Source organism: Rhipicephalus sanguineus, chromosome 4 (genome assembly GCF_013339695.2).
Source record: "Rhipicephalus sanguineus isolate Rsan-2018 chromosome 4, BIME_Rsan_1.4, whole genome shotgun sequence".
NCBI classification, from domain to species: domain Eukaryota; kingdom Metazoa; phylum Arthropoda; class Arachnida; order Ixodida; family Ixodidae; genus Rhipicephalus; species Rhipicephalus sanguineus.
The window spans coordinates 181,570,180-181,591,250 of NC_051179.1; the positions used below are offsets into that span (position 1 = coordinate 181,570,180).

Consider the following 21,071-nt stretch of genomic DNA (forward strand, 5'->3'; position numbering starts at 1 on the left):
GTTGGGGACCAAAGAATAACGAGGGAACCAGTTGAAAATCGTTCTTCGCTGTGCCGCTCATCGTAACGGTACTTCTTTATTTCTTGGGAAGCCGTTAATCTGTTGCGGACAAGCCGACGGGCGTGGTCAGAGCGGGCAATAGTGCCACGTACGTTTCTTATCACTTTTACTGCATTCGCTCACAAAGGCTGTCGGCAACGCTCAGCGCAAACCGCGCCTCATTCTTCGAGAAGCTTCACGATTGTTGTAGATGATTTGTTAAGATTGCGCGCAAGACGCGAACGCTCGAGCTCATTCTAGAGATTGCGCAACCACCAGCGATATCGCTGGAAAGTTCGATAGCGCCTGTATAAAAGCCGACGCGCTTGACCGCTTGTCAGTTGATCGACGGACGACGCCCTGTTCGCCGCTATCATTGTACAGCGTGTATTGCTGTAGTGCTAGTTCTCATTATCCGGCCACAAGTTCGGCCAAATAAACAGTTTCATCCTGCAAACGCCGACTGCTGTCTTCGTCGACGTCACGACCACGTGACATCTGGTGGAGGTGCTGCTTCTTCCATGATCCGGACGCCCCCGCGAAGCGCTGACCCAAGCCCAAGCCGCGAAGAGGACGGCAGCAAAGAAAACCCGGATCGTCGAACAAGCCGCAGGCAGAAGGGACTGCAGCCAGAGCACGGGCTCCTTCCCGAAAAACCAGGCAGCCCCAGGTCACAACACCCACCGCAGCGACAATGACCGACCCCGTGCAGCCTGCGCCGATCCAGCTCCGGCAGCCCAAGGAGCCGCCAACCTTCCGCGGGTCGTCATTCGAAGACCCGGACACCTGGCTCGAGACTTTCGAAAGGGTCTCAACATTCAACAACTGGGACTCCGAGGACAAGCTGCGACACGTTTACTTTTACCTTGAAGACGCAGCAAGGACCTGGTTCGAGAATCGGGAGTCCACTCTTCAAACTTGGGACGCCTTCCGAAGCGCTTTCCTGCAGACGTTTGCAAGCGTCGTTCGAAAGGAAAGGGCCGCAACCTTGCTGGAGACACGGGTTCAGCTCCCGAACGAAAACGTGACCATCTTCGCGGAAGAAATGACCCGGCTGTTCCGCCACGCTGACCCCAATATGCCTGAAGATAAAAAGGTTCGTTTCCTCATGCGAGGAGTAAAGGAACAGCTCTTCGCTGGACTTATGAGGAATCCACCGAATACCGTCCAGGAATTCGTCTCAGAAGCCACGACCATCGAGAAGACGCTAGAAATGCGCACCCGCCAATATAATCGCCGATCAATTCAAGACAGCCCCGCTGTTCATGCGCTCGGCTCCGACGACCTGCGCGAAACAATCCGAGCGATCGTGCGAGAGGAACTGCGCAAGCTGTTGCCCTCACCCCAGCCTCAAGTGGACTCCATCGCAGACGTCGTTCGAGAAGAAATCCAGCAATCGCTCGGCACCCTTGAACCGCCACAGCCTCAGCCGCAAGCCTTGAGCTACGCCGCTGCCGCCCGACGCTACGCTCCCCCGCCGCGCCCGCGTCAAGACACCGCATCGACGCAGTTCCGTCGCCAGACACCGCCGCAGTCATCGACGCCCTACCGCCCACCTGGCGGCCAGCACTACACCCCGAGGAAGACCGATGTTTGGCGCGCCCCTGACAACCGCCCGCTCTGCTACCACTGCGGGGAGGCCGGCCACACGTACCGCCGCTGCCAGTACCGACAGATGGGGCTACGCGGATTCGCCGTGAACGCGCCGCGCCCGCAGCCAGGCCAACGGCCTCGCGACATCGACGACTACCTCACCGGAACACAGTGGCAACAACGACGACCGTCCCGCTCGCCGTCGCCCGGCCGCTACATGTCACCGCACCGCCGGCAGTACACTGGCCCAAACCGGGGTCGGTCGCCTAGCCCATATCCGGAAAACTAAGGGCAGCAACCGATGGAGGTGCGGTTGCTGAACGACGAAACGTTGAAGATCCTCCGCCGTCGACGACGACGCCGCGACGAAGTTCCGAGCCCCCGCCGCACGCCGAACGACGTCCTGACGACGAAACTTTGCGACCCGTGGAAGCAGACCTGACGACGCAACGCGGAAGCAGCGGTGCAAACCGACGTAGCCGTGACCCGACGCCGCGACGTACACGCAACGCAAGACGGCGGACTAGCGACCTCGACGTACTATTCGACGGACACAACGTTACCGCTCTCGTCGACACTGGGGCCGACTATTCCGTCGTCAGTGGGTCATTCGCCGCGAAGTTGAAGAAAGTTAGGACTGCTTGGGAAGGTCCTGAAATCCGCACCGCTGGAGGTCATTTGATAACGCCGGCTGGTGTCTGTACAGCAAGAGTCAGCATCAGTGAACCGAACCTATCCTGCGAGCTTTCTTATCCTGCAGCACTGTTCCAGGGACGTGATACTTGGGATGGACTTCCTAAGTGAACACGGTGCCGTAATAGACCTGAGATCTGAGTCAATAACACTAACCTCAGAAAAAGCGCTGCCGCCACACACGACGCCAGGAAAGCCCGTATTGAATGTGATAGAAGAGCACGTGACCATTCCGCCTCTCTCCAGCGTCATCATTTCCGTCGGCACCGAAGAACACGCAGACCTTGAAGGTGTCATCGAGGGCGATCAGCACCTACTTCTCAACCGTCAGATTTGCGTCGCAAGAGGCATAGCCGAGCTGCGTGATGGCAAAGCAAAGGTAGTGCTGACAAATTTCAGCCACGAATATAGGCACCTCAACATTGGTACGACGGTCGCCTACATCCACGAATTCGTGGAATCCAGCAATGCTCTCGCCCTCTTCGATGCTACCGAACCTGCTTCGACGAATCGACGAAACCAACCAGATTTCGACGTCAACCCGAGCCTCCCGAAGCACGAGCAAGACCAGCTAAAAACCCTGCTCCTACAATTCAAAGACTGCTTCTCGTCGTCGTCAAGAATTCGACAGACCCCAGTCGCGAAACATCGCATCATAACAGAAGAAAGTACCCGACCAATCCGTCAGAGCCCGTACCGAGTTTCGACGCGAGAACGCGAGGCCGTCAAGAAACAGGTCGACGAAATGCTACGCGACGACATCATCCAGCCGTCCAAGAGTCCGTGGGCGTCACCTGTGGTGTTAGTGAGGAAGAAGGATGGAACCCTACGTTTTTGCGTCGACTATCGTCGCCTGAACAAGGTCACGAAGAAGGACGTGTATCCTCTCCCACGAATAGACGACGCACTTGATCGGCTCCATAACGCCAAGTACTTTTCGTCAATGGACCTCAAGACTGGCTATTGGCAAATCGAAGTCGACGAAAGAGACCGAGAAAAGACTGCGTTCATAACACCAGACGGCCTGTTCGAGTTCAAGGTCATGCCCTTTGGTCTTTGCTCGGCGCCCGCGACTTTCCAACGCGTTATGGATACAGTACTGGCCGGCTTGAAGTGGCAGACGTGCCTTGTGTACTTGGACGACGTCGTTGTGTTTTCCTCAAATTTCGACGAACACCTTCGGCGCCTTGAAGCTGTACTACAAGCAATCAAGACCTCCGGACTCACCCTGAAGCCTGAAAAGTGCCGCTTCGCGTACGAGGAGCTCTTGTTTTTGGGTCACGTAATCAGCAAGAATGGTGTTCGCCCGGACCCGCGGAAAACAGCTGCCATCGCTGCCTTCCCGCCACCCACCGATAAGAAGGCCGTACGCCGTTTTCTCGGATGTGCGCCTACTACAGACGCTTCGTCAAGGAATTTGCACGAATAGCCCAGCCACTAACGCACCTGACGAAGACCGACGTGCCATTCAAGTGGGAAACGGCTCAAATCGAGGCATTTCAAGAACTTAAACGACGCCTTCAGATGCCTCCAATACTAGCGCATTTCGACGAAGACGCCGATACGGAAATCCACACCGACGCAAGCAGCCTAGGACTCGGCGCCGTCCTCGTGCAGAAGACTGACGGGCTGGAGAGGGTCATCAGTTATGCTAGCCGGTCGCTATCAAAGGCAGAAATCAACTATTCCACAACGGAAAAGGAGTGCCTGGCCATCATCTGGGCTACATCGAAGTTTCGCCCCTACCTCTACGGCCGGCCCTTCAAAGTTGTGAGCGACCACCACGCCTTGTGTTGGCTAGCTAACTTGAAGGACCCTTCCGGTCGCCTCGCACGGTGGAGCCTACGACTGCAAGAATTCGACATTCACGTCGTTTACAAGTCCGGAAGAAAACACTCTGACGCCGTCTGCCTGTCTCGTGCCCCCGTGGACCCGCCGCCGCAAGACGACCAGGATGATGACTGCTTCTTGGGAACCATAAGTGCCGACGACTTCGCTGAACAACAGCGATCCGACCCGGAACTCAGAGGCCTTATGGAATACCTCGAGGGCAAGAACGCCGTCGTTCCGAAAGTGTTCAAGCGAGCACTGGCGTCGTTTTTCTTACGCAACGGCGTTCTCCAAAAGAAGAACTTCTCGCCACATCGAGCCAAGTACCTTCTCGTGGTGCCTCAAGAATTGCGACCAGAAGTCCTCGAGGCCCTGCACGACGACCCGACAGCAGGACACCTCGGTGTTTCCCGAACGCTGGCAAGAGTACAGGAAAAGTACTACTGGCCGTGCCTTGCCGCCGACGTCACTCGCTATGTAAGGACATGCCGAGACTGTCAGCGACGCAAGACACCGCCAACAAGACCAGCGGGCTTTCTTCAGCCGATCGAGCCACCTCGGCGACCGTTCCAGCAGATCGGGATGGACCTCCTGGGGCCGTTCCCAACGTCGACTAGCGGTAATAAGTGGATCGTGGTAGCTACCGACTACCTGACCCGCTACGCCGAAACAAGGGCCCTACCTAGAGGCAGTGCTGCCGAGGTAGCGAAGTTCTTTGTTGAAGACATCGTTCTGCGTCATGGCGCCCCAGAGGTCCTCATCACCGACAGAGGTACGGCGTTTACTGCGGAGCTAACTCAGGCGATCTTGAGGTACAGCCAGACAAGCCACCGCCGGACCACTGCCTACCACCCTCAAACCAATGGCCTCACCGAGCGGCTAAATAAGACCATCGCCGACATGCTAGCCATGTATGTTGACGTCGAGCACAAGACGTGGGATGCCATCCTTCCGTACGTGACCTTCGCATACAACACGGCCGTCCAAGAAACGACGCAGATGACGCCGTACAAGTTGGTCTACGGAAGGAGCCCGGCGACGACACTCGACGCCATGCTACCGAACGTCACCGACGAAGAGAACCTCGACGCCGCCGCTTACTTACAACGTGCCGAAGAAGCTCGACAGCTCGCCCGCCTGCGCATCAAGATCCAGCAGCACACCGACAGCCGTCGCTACAATCTTCGACGACGCTTCGTGGAGTACCAGCCCGGCGACCGTGTCTGGGTCTGGACGCCAATACGACGACGTGGACTGAGCGAAAAGCTTCTTCGACGATACTTCGGACCGTATAAGGTACTTCGACGTCTCGGCGCACTCGACTACGAGGTTGTCCCCGACGGCATCACGAACTCTCAGAGGCGCCAAGCTCGACCCGAGGTCGTGCATGTGGTGCGCCTTAAACCGTACTATGCTCGTTAACGCACCTGAGGACTCTAATGTTTGTCTGCTTAGTTTTCTTTAGTATTGCATGTATTCATGTTCTGTTTTTAAGCATCGGGACGATGCTTTTCCAGAGGGGGGCATTGCCACGTACGTTTCTTATCACTTTTACTGCATTCGCCCACAAAGGCTGTCGGCAACGCTCAGCGCAAACCGCGCCTCATTCTTCGAGAAGCTTCACGATTGTTGTAGATGATTTTGTTAAGATTGCGCGCAAGACGCGAACGCTCGAGCTCATTCTAGAGATTGCGCAACCACCAGCGATATCGCTGGAAAGTTCGATAGCGCCTGTATAAAAGCCGACGCGCTTGACCGCTTGTCAGTTGATCGACGGACGACGCCCTGTTCGCCGCTATCATTGTACAGCGTGTATTGCTGTAGTGCTAGTTCTCATTATCCGGCCACAAGTTCGGCCAAATAAACAGTTTCATCCTGCAAACGCCGACTGCTGTCTTCGTCGACGTCACGACCACGTGACAATAGCATCACGTGCGTATTCCGTGGTCGACACTGCGGCAGTCGGAAGGAAGGTATCCAAAGGCGAGGTTGGTTCGCATCTAAAAAAAGAGGTAAAACGGTGAGTATCCACCAGTGTATAAAGTTTTTTCACAAAGATCAAGTTTTTCACCACCACCAGCAGTGTCGTGCCCGGAGGAGTTGTATACGCGAACGTCACGTATGACAGTGCAAAGTCCCAGTCGTGATGGTTGGCCGACACGTATTTCGAAATCATGTCTCTCAGGGTCCAGTTTAAATGCTATTTCAGTCCGTTTGTCTGAGGGTGGTACGAGGTCGTGAGCTTATGCTGGGTGAAGCAGAAACAGGATATAGTCAGTCACTTGAGCAAGGAAGGTACGGCCTCGGTCTGCCAGCAGTTCACGGGGGGCACCCTGAACTGAGATAAGGTCACGTAGTAAAAAATAGGCGGCGTCTGTAGCGCAGCTGGTTGGCAGGGCTCGCCTGATCGCATAGCGGGTCGCGTAATCGGTAGCAACCGCGGCCCACTTGTTTGCGGAGGTAGAAGTTGGAAAGGGACCGACATGGTCCAAACCGACACGGAAGAAGGGCTCCGATGGGATGTCGATAGGCTGAAGATACCGGGAGGAAGTCCCAAAGGCTTCTTGCGACGCTGACAAACTTCGCAGGTGTTGACATAACGACGTACAGAGCGCACAAGGCCAGGCCAGTAGAAGCGGCGGCGCACACGGTCATATGTGCTAGAAACGCCAAGATTACGAGTGGTTGGGGCGTCATGAGGCTCGCGGAGGACTGTGGAACGCATTTGCTTTGGTATGACCAAAAGTAGGTAGGGAGCAGTGGGTGACAAATTACGCCGATATAAGGTGTTGTCCTTCTAGGTAAACATGCGTACAGAAGTGTCGAACGGTGAAGGTCCCAGCCGTTGTATTATTCGACTAATATGCGGATCCCGACGCTGCTCGTCGCCGATATGAAGCAGCTGGGAGAGGGAAAAGATGCAGTCGATGGATTCAGTGCTGGTGGAGTCCCAGTCGGCCACAGGGTAGCGTGATAAGCAATCCGCATCTTTGTGCAGTATCGCAGACTTATACACTTCCATGTAGGTATACTCTTGGAGTCGGAGTGCCCAGCGAGCCAGACGACGTGTGAAATTTTTCAGAGAGGCTGGCCAACAAAGGGCCTGGTGGTCGGTGAGAACTGTAAACGGTAGGCCGTATAAGTGAGGGCGAAAGTTTGCAACTGCCCACACCAGAGGGAGGCATTCGCACTCCGTGATTGAAAAATTCCGCTGCGAGGTGGACAGCAGCATGCTGGAATAAGCTTATGTGCAGTTCTGGCCACGTTGACGCTGTGCCAACACAGCGCCTATTTCGTAACTACTGGCATCCGTGCGGACTTTGGTTGGTGCTGAAGGGTCGAAGTGGGCCAGAATAGGAGAAGACGTGAAGAGAGTGGCGAGCTTGGAGAAAGCTGCTGCTTGCGAGGGACCCCAGTTAGAGGTCGTGTATTGTTTGAGGAAATATGGGAGGGACCTATCAATTTTCACAAAGCTTTTGACGAACCGCCTAAAGTAGGAGTAGAGCCCCACGATACTGCGAACATCTTAAGCGGTTTTCGGCAGAAGAAAGTCCTCCACGGCTCGAATTTTTCCGGATGAGGCTGTACGCCGGAAGCGTCAACGATATGTCCAGGTATTGTAATGCGGCGGTGGCCGAACCGACATTTCAAGAATTGCCGACAGTCTCTCAAGGTGCGTTTGGGACGTGGGAAAACACAATTACGTCGTATAAATAACACAGACACGTAGACCACATGAATCAGTGAAGCAGGGAGTCCATCATTCTTTCGAATGCGACGGGGGCCTAAACAAATGACCTTGAATTGGTAAGGACAATCCGGTATTATGAATGCCGTTTGCTGTCGGTCCATGGGGTCCACAGCAATCTGTCAATATCTGGAACGAAGGTCGATGGAAGAGAACTGTACCACACCATGCAGACACTCAAGGGCGTCATCAATTCGCGGCAGAGGGTAGGCGTCTTTGTGATGATGTTGAAGTGGCAATAGCCCACACAAGAACGCCACGATCAATCTTTCTTTTTAATTAAAACCACCAGGGACGGCCAGGAACTAGAGGATGGCTCAGTAATGCCCTTCGCTAGCATCTTGTTCAACTCCCTCTGGCTGACGCTCCATTCAGACGCAGACACTCTGTAAGGGCCACGGTGAACAAGATTGGCAGCACCTGTGTGTGCAATGTTGGACAACGGACGCCTGCCCTAAAGGTCGGTCATCCGAAATCGAAAATGCCCTGGTTGGATCCGTGAATGTGTTGGAGGGCTTCAACGTGCTTAGGCGGAAGATCAGCGGCGATCATGTTTAAAATTTGACGGCTGCCCGAATTTGTTGTCGGTGGTTTGCGCAGCGTAGGAACATGGATATCTAAGTCGAAAGCTTGGACCTGTGAATCTACCAGTGCACGAAGGTGGGTTACAGAAATACCTCGTGGGAGCACTTGATCTGTGAAGCGGAAACTTACGAGTGGTAGGCAGGTTCTACAAGTGGTGGTGCTAGCAACCTTATACGGAACCGCAACACTATGCATAAGCAGTACGTCGGTGAGAGGTGCAGCGTAATTGTCACCGTCCGGCACAGCTGGTGAACATAAGAAATTGACAGACGTCACAGTTTTCGAGGGCAGATGAACAAAGTTTGAGTTTGAGTTTATTCAACCACGTGACAAGTACATGAAAATACACTGTATACGTGGTTTGGTGCGAAGGAAAAAAAGCAGCATTTCACAGCTTGACTGGCCCCTTCACCCAGAAAAAAAATCAAAATTACAAAGTTGCAAAAATTACAAAAAATGACAGGCAGCCGAAAGCGACAATACAAATAGAACACGCATGTGGCCCATGACAGAAATAATAGAATGACAACTATAAAATACATACAAAAAGATTCATAACAATGCGATGTATGAAAGATTGAAACTAAATAACCATTACAGAAATCACCCAACATTCATGAACAACACAATCAGCACATCCAATTTAACATTTCAGTTTTAGACAATATACGCAGATTATCAATTGTTAGTTTCCATTTGTTCATTACCCTTGGAAGACGGTAACGTAGTGTTTCGAATCCATAGTTAGTGCGAGGACAATGTACATGCCAAGTCTCCGCAGACTTGGCATGTAGTCGCTGCATTGTCGTCGACACACCGGTTGGTACCGCTAGTCACTGAGTTGTGGCACTTCCAGGCAATGCAATCATTAAGGGCAGAATTGGCAACAAGAAAATCTAGTCCAAGTATGAGGTCGTGGGGACATGTTGCAAGGACAGTAAAAAGGACGACCTCCTGACAACCGGCCACAGTAAGTTGAACTGTACACACCTCTACGACAGGAACTGTTCCGCCATTCGCGACTTGCACCCCACTGGACGTGAGGAGCTTCATGCGACGACCAAAATCGACACTCATATCAGAGACGTGAGCGCCCGTGTCGATCAAAGCTTGAACAGGAGTGCCATCAACATGTACTTCAAGTGTGTTCCGGTATAGACGTAAGGGCAATAGCGCATATGTGGATAAAGCCGATAGTGCAGCTTCATCTTCTGAAGCTGCGAGCCTAGCCTTTCGTGGGGCGGTTAAATGACGGCGATGGCGAGCGGCGACGCACGGGTGAATGAGATGGACGTCTTTGAGGCGGCGATAATAGGAAAGTGCGGCCGGAGTCCTGAGGTGTGGTAAATGCTAAAGACTCAGTGCGGGTCGGCTAACGACGATTCATTGTACGGAGTGAGCTGCTGCGAGCAGGAAACGGGCTAGAAGGCCCAGAGGGCCATCGGCTACGACAGTAGCGAGCGACGTGTCCTGCGCGACCACAGCGCAAGCAGATCTGCTTATCATCTGCTGTTTGCCATTCAGACGGTGTTCTGGACCAAAGAGAGTACTGACGGCGGCATGCTGTGTCTACAGAAGCTACGGAGGCATCAGTATTGTTCATGGCGCAGACAGTGGAAAACCGACCCAGGTTAGCGATTTCCTGGCAACGGCCTGGATCAAGGAGACAGCTGGGATCGATGTATCAGACAACGTCGGTTTGTTGGCAGCATGGCACGCGGCCTCGAGTTCACGTCGGACGATGCGCTTCACATCTTTAGTTGTGGGCGGCTGACAAGGGGTGCCCTCGCAAGACGACGTTGCAGTGGTGTTGGGTAGGCGGTGGAACTAATACGAAATGCGCCGCCTCTTCGCTTGCTCGAGGCGGCGACACTCCTCAATTAAAGCGTCGATGGTCGTTACGTTGGTAAAGATGAGCAGACTAAACATCATCGTCTGCGATGCGTTTCAAATAGGGCTCGGTCAAGTCAAATAGGGCTCGGTTGACGTCTGGGTACGTAAGGCCAATTGTTTCCGGGCAGCAAGCTGTTGACCAAATGGTTTGCCGAAAAGGTCGCGGAGCTCTTATTTAAGCATATCCCAGCTTGTAACTTCGTGCTCTTGGTTCTCAAACCATACGCGAGGAGTTTGTCTAGATAGGATATGACACTCGCCAGCATGCTGACGCGTTCGTAAGTACTCGTTCATCCAAAGGCCGCAGGTTCGGTCCTTACCAGCGGCAAGTTGTCTTTTCGTCCACTTTACTTTAATCACATCTATGTCACAATTGTTACAATGTACTTAAAACAATACAATTACAGTCCTCTATACCTTCCTTGGCTTCAGTATCTGCTGGTTTTTATTATGGTTGTTTCAAACAAAGAAGCTAGCCCTAAAAAATTCCCTTCCTTCATTCGTACATACTGAGCCACTTGGCCACTCCAACGTTGTTTTCAGCACTTAGGGTACTGAGATCACGGGGTTGCGTTAAAGTGATGTACTGGGTTGTCGTTGTTGTTGCCGATGTAGCTGGCGAAGGCGCGTATTCACGCGATGCCATGGTTGTAGCCTTAAGGAGGCGCCCACTGCGGAGCTCCTAGTAAAAAAAAATTGGCCGCGTATCTGCGTGCTTCGCTGCAAATGTCGTCTAAAGACGATAGAAGAGGCGCTGCGTGAGATATGAACGCCATATGGCAATACGTCGGGAAACGTGAATGCTCTGTTGCGGGCTGGTAGTCCCGGCGCAGCAGCAGGCGAAGACCGGCGGTGACCAACGCGACCGGCGGGGACGCCAGCCAGCCCGAACACGCGGTTTGGCGCGAAGCGCCGAAGCAGAAGAACCGTCCGCACTCAACGAGTACTCTCCACACACTCTTTTATATTCACGTCGCCTGGGTAAAGCAGGAATGCCAGAGCGGCGCCCCATGGCACTCGTACAGTGCAATACTGAACTGAAACCGAAACACAACAATGAGCTCGCGCAGAGGGCACGGAGGAAGCCAAGTTTCGGCGCAGTCGCATTTTCAGCGCAGCTTAAGAAACTAGGGTCTCTAGAATTACGTATCTATGTATTTTCTATTAAAGGAACACACCACATAATACTTACCTAGTGATGTTGCGCCTCAGATATGCGTAATGTTTGCTTTTTGATCAACCATGTACACAAGTATGAACCTAGTGAGCCGTTCACGATGGCTGGCCCTTGTGCAAGTGGTTCAACTTTGGCCGAGTGGCTGAATCGAGGGACATGCCGACAAACAGAAAGACAGACCAAAATTTCTGCGTTTAAGTTCCCCAAGAAAGACTATCGTCTTCAAAAACTTACCCCTCTGCTCCACCAAAAATGTTACGTGGAAGCTATGATATGTTACGCGAACAGCGATGATTCAGTAGCAAAACGACGCCACAGCTCGCCAAGAACGTCGACTTCCTCATCTTTCTCCCACACGCCTTTCAGAGTATATCCCATTGTGCAGTGTTATCGTCGGTCAAAACCACACAACAATATTACATGTCTTAAGGGTACTCCTCCCACTACATGACATTCATATAGCGTTTTTTTTCCGAAGCTGTTTCAAGCAATGGCATTACTCTGTGGTAGAACATCTGCTTGCCACGCAGAAGGCCTGGGTGGGATTCTCGCTAGAAACGAAGGTTTTATTATTTATTTTATTTGCATCCCTCTCAATTTTGCGCTCACGGAAAACGCTGATTTTTCGCTCAAAGCCAACGACGCCGACACCGTAATTTCCGCGAAGCGAGCACTTATTCGCAGCACACTTTAACCCACTCTCGTAGCTTAGGCGGTGAAGCCGCTCGGGGACGCGGGTTCAATTCCCGGCTGTGGACCCCGTGGTGCAAGAACGTTAAAAGACCCCACGTCGCCCAATCGGATCAAGAAAGACCTTTTTCGTTTGAGAAGATAGCTGAGGAGAGGCTTCCTTAGTCCTGGATGCCTTGAGCTCGGACAGTGCCATGGGCCCTCGTGACCAGCCTTAGCTAATCCTCGAGCCTAAAGCTGGCCAAGACTCCCTCCCAAACCTCGAGTGATCCACTTCGAAGGAATATATCCTGTGGCTTTGGTATGTAAAGCCAAAGAACGCACTTGTAGCCTAGCCTGGAGGCTGTCAGTGCATGCAACAGTAGCGTTAGTCGTCGTTTAAAGTGCAAAACAACAGAGGTAGACCGAGCCAGGGTCGATACAAGTGTTGGTGCCCTTCCTCCTTTCGCCTGCGCCGTGCCTTCTGGAGATGCATATCTACACAGAAGACAGGAGGTAGCCTGGCGACGAAGGATGTAACCACGTGCCAACCTTTTCTACTTCAACTAATTAGGTCAATTATTAAGCGGATGTTTTTTTTTTCATTTAGCGATATCCTCAGCATTACGTCAGCGTTTATCGATCACCTTGGGAAATAAGTTAAAATCTTATGTCGGCGTCAGAGGATGCTCTCTTCAGTCACAGATCGATCAGTCTGTATTCAACTCGCACTTGATGTGCCTGTGGGTACATTTTTGCTTCAGTAGCGCTTGCGAGAATGGAACTTCCATTCGACAAGTAACAGAAAACCTCGGCATATGAGGCAATTTTGTTGTATTCACTTTGGTACTTTAACGTAAGAAGAAAGCAGAGATGCTTAACTTCCGCAGTCACTTAAGGCCAAATCGCAAAGTAGGTCTAATATAACATTTCGAGGCATCCGTCGCTACTGCAGGCTACCACGGCTACGGCGGGGAGCTCACCGTCAGTTCCACAAAGTTTCAGACGCCAGCGCTGCACGCTTTCCTCAAGGCTGGCAAGGAGCTGGGCTACGAAGTCAATGACCACAACGGAGCTCGGCAGACAGGTGAGCGACGAGAAAGCAATCAAGGTTTTAATATCGCTTACTTTTTATATTTGTTTTCTTTAGCTTATTTGTGCGATCTAAGTTTTTGAAGCTCGATCATAGAATTTTTCACGGTTTCTTCAAAGCACGCCCTAAAAAAACGCTTCATTGAACTTTGTCAATCACTTGCGTACAGAGAGGCTAGTGAGTCATTCAAGACTGCGACCAAGCACTTCTATTGCGATCAAATGCACTTGAGTTCATCTTTTTCGTTTTTTTTTGCATTGGTGCAATAGTCGTGCAAGCCACACACCCCCTCTGGGCTGTCATGGGCTGTCGACTAACTAACTAACTAACTAACTAACTAACTAACTAACTAACTAACTAACTAACTAACTAACTAACTAACTAACTAACTAACTAACTAACTAACTAACTAACTAACTAACTAACTAACTAACTAACTAACTAACTAACTAACTAACTAACTAACTAACTAACTAACTAACTAACTGACTAACTAACTAACTAACTAACTAACTAAATAATTTTGCAGTTGGGAAAAGTTGACCAAAATACCGCAACGTTACAAAGCTGAGCACTGATTCGCAGCTTTTATTTTTTATTGTGAGGAGAGTTGAGTGCACGAACTAGGTTTGCGTCTTGCCCGTCAATGCGTCCCATTGAACCGATGAACGCAACTGCCGGCATCGACGAGAGACGTCGATGACTTTCATCGTCGTTAGAGGACATCGTCAAGTCAGAGAGCGAGGAAAAATATATTTTATCCGCGGCTTGACAGGGACTTGTCAGTCCGACAATATTCCTTAGGGAGTAGAGCACGCCGAAAAGGAGCCGCCGCTCTCTTTTTTCTACATTACAGGGAAGCAATACATTTTACTAGCACTAACAGTTGAAAAAAAAATAATAAGCTAATTACAAATACAAATTAAGGCACCAGTCAAGAATATCACTAGAGCTACCTGGTGTTCATATACCCCACCTATCTGAATTATTTGTAAACATTTCTTTGTTCGCGGTAGTTCGGCATTCCTGTGTATAATTCTTTCTCTCCAGAGACCACGCAGGATAAAAAGAAAGATGAAATCATAGGGTACATGTTTGTTCTTTGTCACATGAATGTACATGATATTGCATGGCGTTAATTTCAATGCCCTTTGCCAATGTTCGTCACAGATCAGTCCAAAAGAATAAAGCATCACAGCAGAGAATGCAAGAATGATAAAGAGTTTTGGGCTGTTGACACAATCTGCAGCTTATGCACCGGTAGACAAATTATTCTTTTGTTCTTCGATACGTATATTCACAGGAAGACTACTTGCGTATGCTTTAAAGAAAGCCTCTGTTTCCGGAGACACACATTTTTAAAGCATTTTAGTACGTGGTGAAATTGACTGCACATGTTGGCTGCATATGTTGGATCGTAGATCTCAGCAACAATGCTGGGAAATTACTGCAAGGAGACATGCAGCACACAGGGTCGATGACCTGTGGTGTCTGTGCGTGCATTTCGGAGCCCAGAACGAAGTGGAATGAAGTTCTGCGAGTGCGCTTTATGCAAAACGTGGCCTTCTTGCGTACGGCTAATAACTCATTTCTTTTGCGAATATGAAGTTATGCTGATGATAAACGCTTTCATAATGATGCCCTACACCTGTGATAAAAAGTAGAGGCTGATGATCTATTTCTTACCGTCGGCATTTAGCACCTTTACCCCAACCCTCGAATCCTTGTCTCACAATTTTTGCCGATGTTCTTTTCTTACCAGTGTGAAATTTTTTTTCGCAGGCTTCATGGCTAACCAGTTCACTGTTCGGGGAAAAGAGCGGTGGTCGACGGCGAAGGCCTTCATACTACCCATCTCTGGAAAAAAGGGACGCAAGAATCTCCACGTATCGATCTTCTCCAAGGCCACAAAGGTCAGTGGTGCATGTAAAGAAATTATTTCCTTGACAGACGGACATATTTGAGGGCTGCACGTTAAAAGTAGCATTTTAGCCAGGTTGGTTTAGGGGTGTTACGTGCAAAAACCACGGCGTGATTTCAATGCGTGCTGTATTGCAGGAGTATAAGTTATGCTTGAGTACACAGGGTTCTTTACCCGGCACCTAAATCGAGTACATGGGTGTTTTCGCATTTCCCCTCCCTTAAAATCCGGCTTCCATGGTCAGGAATATGTCCTCGAATCGTGCCTATGTATTCTTTAATCTCTTTGAAACAAACTTCTCCGCGTATGCTTGAGGGAAAAATCCCATTCTCAACTGTGAAGGACACAACAAGAACAAAGTCAGAACACTGAAGAATTTGCGATTCTGCATTTTCTGAACATTTTTTATTTATTTGTCAATGAGTTATCTTACCTCGTCCCTGTCCTGCGTGACAATTTGCAGTTATTATCTACGTTAGCTACACCTTTTCGTGGCACCTCGAATTGTCATCTCAGATGAATCTTTTGTAATATTGTGCCACTTTCTTAGGTACTACAGCATGATGTAAAGTATCAAAAGTATGTGTGAAACGTCCGCAATTTGCTTAGGAGACGCCTACTATACAGCGCGAATCGTAATCCCGCAACCGTGGAGGGTACGAAGCTAAGAGCTCGTCAAGCGAGCACCAGAACCGGCTAGCGGCTTGGTGCGCGCTGTCTTCCCACACGCCCATCGTTTGATGTTTCGTAATTGCGTCGGCGTCGTCAATGTGACTAGACAACGCAGCTTGTCATCAAGTGTTTCGATGCTTTTCTCATGATTCATTCTCGGCCTCTGTGGTACTGTAGTTACGGTGCTCAGCTGCTGACTCCACAGGCGCGGATTGGATCCCGGCCGCGGCCATTGTATTTCGATGGAGGCGAAATACGAATGCCGGTGGTCGAAATTTCCGGAGCCATCCCGTATGGCGAGCCTCGTAATCATATCGTGGTTTTGGCACGTAAAACCCGACATATTGTATTATCATTAGTATTAATGTTCAATAATATTGACGCTCTCGGCTGGTTCTTGCCCTCGGCGTCACCGTTGCCGTCGCGGCGGCTCGTATATATATATCTATCTATATATATATCTATCTATCTATCTATCTATCTATCTATCTATCTATATATATATATATATATATATATATATATTATATATATATATATATAGCTAAAAGACTAATTCAGAAGAAATAGTTTCCGAAGCGCGCCACCGGGGATTCGAACCTGCGACCCCGCGCTCCACAGCGCGTGGCGTTACACGACTCGGCCACAGAGCGTACAGCCTTCAGCACACGAACGGCGAGCTATTTATAGACACAATTTACCTGCGCTGGAGGTACGCAGAGTTCGGAGGTGCTTGAGCGTGTTCTTTTTCTTTATCGCCAGCGAGATAGTACGAAGAGCGCGCTCTAAAGGTCGTCGCCCTGCTCGGTTTTCACCGAAGTTGCGATACGTGCGTGAGGGGGCTTGTCTCGTGAGGGGGCCGGTTTGTACGTCTTGTTTTTTCACCGCAAACATTGCGTTTAAGTTAGAGCGCACGAAGGTAACTTCGCTCGCTGCAGCGACCGCGTTTGCGAAAGGAGTGAGTGGCTAGCTAGAAGAGCCAAAGTAGGGGCGTTCGTTTTGCGTAGTTCTTGTGTATTTTGCGTATCTCGCGCTTCCAAGTACCTTCATAGGGGCATTTGGTTGCGCATAGTCAACACTTGCAGCGCGCTGCTCAAACAAAGAGTATTTATGGGAGCTAACAGACAATAACGCCAAGGAAAGTATTGGCGTTATTATCAGTTCGGTCCCTGCCGGCGACATGTTATTTTTTCCTTTACTTCACTTCATATTTATATTTTAAATACTACAGGAAACAGTCCCTATACTTTCCTTGCCGTTATTATCTGTTAGTTCCCATAAATATTGTGTCTAACAAAGAAAAACGAGCCCTTAAGAGTCATCTGCTTTCCGTCACTCAAAGTAGTGTTACGATCGGCACCTGCGCCGAAGGGGAAGCGGCGTCCCCTGTTCTTCGGACAAGGCGTCGAAGGGCTGCTTGCCTGATGACAGCTGTTGAAGAACTTTAATTGTGCTCCCGAGACGGGAAGTGAGACGCCATGCAGTCTGACACATCAAGGTTCGACGAAACGACCGTAATGGTTTCCTATCGCCAAACATTCCTTGAAGAGACAGCGGCGTCAGCGCAGATGACAACCAGTCCCGCTAATTGAGCGGTGAGGTACCACGCAGCGGCGGACCTTTTGATGCGCCCGGTTGTCCGAGCGTGTGACCCATCACCCTGTGGCCTTCACATGGCAAGGAAGGACCCCCTTGGTGCCATAGGTGCAGAGTGCGGTGGCCACGCCCCAGTCCAGGACGTTGACCTGGGCGGGTGTGGGCGGCACCCTCATTAGTGCTGTGTGTGACGTGATTGCACCGTCCCAACTATGAGAAATTCCCCCGTCTAGGAATCTGGGGAAAAGAGACCCTTTAGATGAGCCCCCGCGGGCTCACTCGACACGAAATCTTCATGTAACACAAGATGTTTCTCATGTAAGACGAAATGTTGGTCATGTAAACAATGTAAATAAACCCCGTTCAGTTTTCCTTCAGTCTCTTCATGTTACCTCTGCATCTTCCGCCCCAGGCTCTGGTGTTGCAAAGGCCGCTCGCAACAGTAGTAACAACTGTGACAGATGTTAGTTCGCCCTCATCCTGTGTATACCTGTGCGTTCGTTTCGTGCGTCCTTCTTTGTGTTGAACAGCGCACTGCTAATGCCGAGCTGTGGCAGTTGTTAGTTCGCGCTCGTCCTGTGTGTCATTTGCGTAACCTTTCTGCTTGACCAGCACGCTGCAAGTTTCGAGTTGCTTGCCGTTCTTGGCTTGACATTCCAAGGTGCTGTTAATGCATGAATTGCTTCGCCCTTGTGGTGAAACTGATTTTGTTATTATTTATTTTCTCACAATTTATTTTTGATATCGCACGGCACGGCCTGAAAATCGTCTCGTGGCGCTCCATCATAATTTTTTTCCTTGCCTTGGACCAATGGTGAGTTTGCAAGGCGGAGTCGACAAGGCTGGTCTGGTAGAGTACGCGATTTTATACAATCTCGTGCGGTTTGTACTGTAGGAAGTCGAGGGCTTCGATCTGTTTCGGAGACACGGAAAAGTTACAATATTGAAGCAAGTGATGACGAAAATTAAAAGTACATTATTAGACAGGACATCAGTCACATTCTGCTATAGTAATTAATTACAGCTGCTAATGGTGACGTAAATATAATGTCGATGATGATTGGCAGGCGATTTGGATCAGTTGATGTCTTTGGGATAAAAGATACAAAATAATTGAATTTTTTTCTCGATATTATATAATATGACATATTGTCGCGTGCTTTTGACGCTGAAAAAGGAGAAAGTCAGACTCGTAAAGACGAAGCTATAAGACAAAAAATATTTCACAAAATACCCATCAGCAAAACAACTTTCTGCTTCAGGGAAGGTCAGATATGTACTGATGCTTTCATAGAGGATGCACTTGGAAGCCAAAAAAAAAATTACACAAAATAAAGCTCTTGCTACGGCTCTGCACAAATTTTCTATTTTTCTTCAGATACTCTTTACTTGGGTGCCCTTGCGCACACGCATACTAACGGGTACCGTCAAGTGTAAGTGCTTTCTGCAAATTTTTTTTATTTCTATATGGAAAACATGGGAAGGAAGACTACGTTAGACCCGGCTATCCTATCTTCATGACATTAGTATCGAACAAACACACAAAAACACAACAAAGAACACAAGAATAAAAAAATAAAAAGAAACAACCAGACGCACTGTCTGGCGCTAAATAATGGGCAGGGTCCAATACATACAGCCTCCACTTACTCGCGCGAACACACGTCTGTCCTCATTCTAAAAAGACAGGGCGTGCAAACACGGACACAAGAAAGAAGTCAGGACACCACAAACGCCGTTTGTGGTGTCCTGACTTCTTTCTTGTGTCCGTGTTTGCACTCCCTGTCTTTTTAGAATGAATACTTACCAACTAGCTCAGCTCTCTGTTATTCTAAACGTCTGTCCTGTCGCGCTTGTCCTCGTAAGTCTCTTCTTGTCCCTCTGTGTTTGCGAGAGTAAGTGAAGGATGAATGTGTTCCAACTAAGCCGAATTGCAGTTTTGCTCCAATACATACAGGGTTGTCACACTGATTACTGCGGATAGAGTCCGTACAGATAGTTTTTTTTTTTGCATATAACATGACTATCAAGTATCATCAGTGAAACAGAATACTATCCAAATGAGCAATAATATCAATTATAAACGGCTTATTAAATATGTGTCGATTAAAAAATTACGAAGACCGCTCACTGCGCGTCTTTGATTGTCAGGGTGTGGCCACGGTCCAAGCACATGGCTAATTGTGAGTGGTCGTCCACAGAGCCTGTTCAACCGATCACTCAGTTGAACGCAGTATTCTTTGTATTGTGGTCATTCTATAATTAGATGCTCCACGGGCTCACCGAGATTGTCACAGTGGTCGCACTTGGGGGCCGTTCTTCTTTTGATCTGCTGCCAAAAGTGAGGCGCGCATGCTGCAGCTGCTGGACATCCGGGATTCACAGATCACAGGATGGCTTGCCTGAATAAAAAATCACAGCATATCCACGTGGTGAATGATAATGAGTGGGGCGAAGCGAACTCGCGCTGCAGCACGGCGATGGCATTGGCGCGAGCGTGGTCCTTCTTGATGGAAGATAGTGTGACTAGATTTTTTGAGAACCACAATCTGTTGCACACACCGCAACTATGGCAGAAACTGTTATCAAGGAAGTCCCGCTGGAAGCGCGCGTCGGCGCCTTCGGGCAGAGCACGTCTGATGTGTTTTGCAGCCACTTCACGTGCTCGCACAGCCTCGGGCTCTGCCTGCCGGTACACGCGCTTTCTCGCCGCTTCACGGTCTTTCACATTTTGAAGATCCGATTCGCGCCGCAGCCGTGCAGCTTCGGCCTCTCGGGCTCGAACGGCGGGGGCTTCGCGCCGCAGCCGTGCAGCTTGTCGAGCAGCTTCGGCCTAGCGGGCTCGAACGGCGGGGTCTTCGCGCCGCAGCCGTGCAGCTTGTTGAGCAGCTTCGGCCTCGCGGGCTCGAACGGCGGGGTCTTCTCGCCGCAACCCTGCAGCTTGTCGAGCAGCTTCGGCCTCGCGGGCTCGAACGGCGGGGTCTTCTAGCCGCAGCCGTGCAGCTTGTCGAGCAGCTTCGGCTTCGCGGGCTCGAACGGCGGAATCTGCTTCGCGGCGTCGACGTGCAGCTTCGGCCTCGCGGGCTCTCACCTCAGGATTCTGTCTGCGAGCGCGCGCTGCCGCCGCCTTCCGTGCCCTCCGTTCCGCAGCCTTGTCTTCTATCTGGTGACTCCGAGCTAAAGAGAAAGCGTGCTCGTCAACGTCGTCTTCTTGTTCTACTGCATACGAGAACGCGCGCAGTAAAGAAGAAAGAATGCCGCACAGGCGAACACGCACGAGAGTCTCACTCGTCAACGTCGTCTTCTTCTTCTACTGCATACCAGAACGCGCGCTTCTCACGAGCTAGATGTGGCTACTACAACGCTACAAACGGAGGATGGACAGACCCACGGCATAAGGAGCTTCACCCCTAAAAATGGCTTTAATGAGTTGAAGAAAGAATGTCCACACGAAAGAACACACGTACTCAAGTTCGTCGCACCGAGAGACACAAATAGCATCCATCAAACTCGTACAGTGCCTCTCGCGCTCACATACGCACAACCGTGCCGTCACACGAAC

At 50.4% G+C, this 21,071-nt stretch overlaps 1 protein-coding gene across 1 annotated transcript in view; it reads left to right on the forward strand.

The window, feature by feature from the left end:
* LOC119391899 (glucose dehydrogenase [FAD, quinone]) overlaps positions 1-21,071 on the forward strand; it is an 82,128-nt gene that overhangs the window by 30,550 nt on the left and 30,507 nt on the right. Inside the window, exons 3-4 of the mRNA XM_049415437.1 lie at positions 13,183-13,314; positions 15,103-15,233. Coding sequence (XP_049271394.1) covers positions 13,183-13,314; positions 15,103-15,233 — 263 coding nt within the window. The remainder of the gene's footprint in view (positions 1-13,182; positions 13,315-15,102; positions 15,234-21,071) is intronic.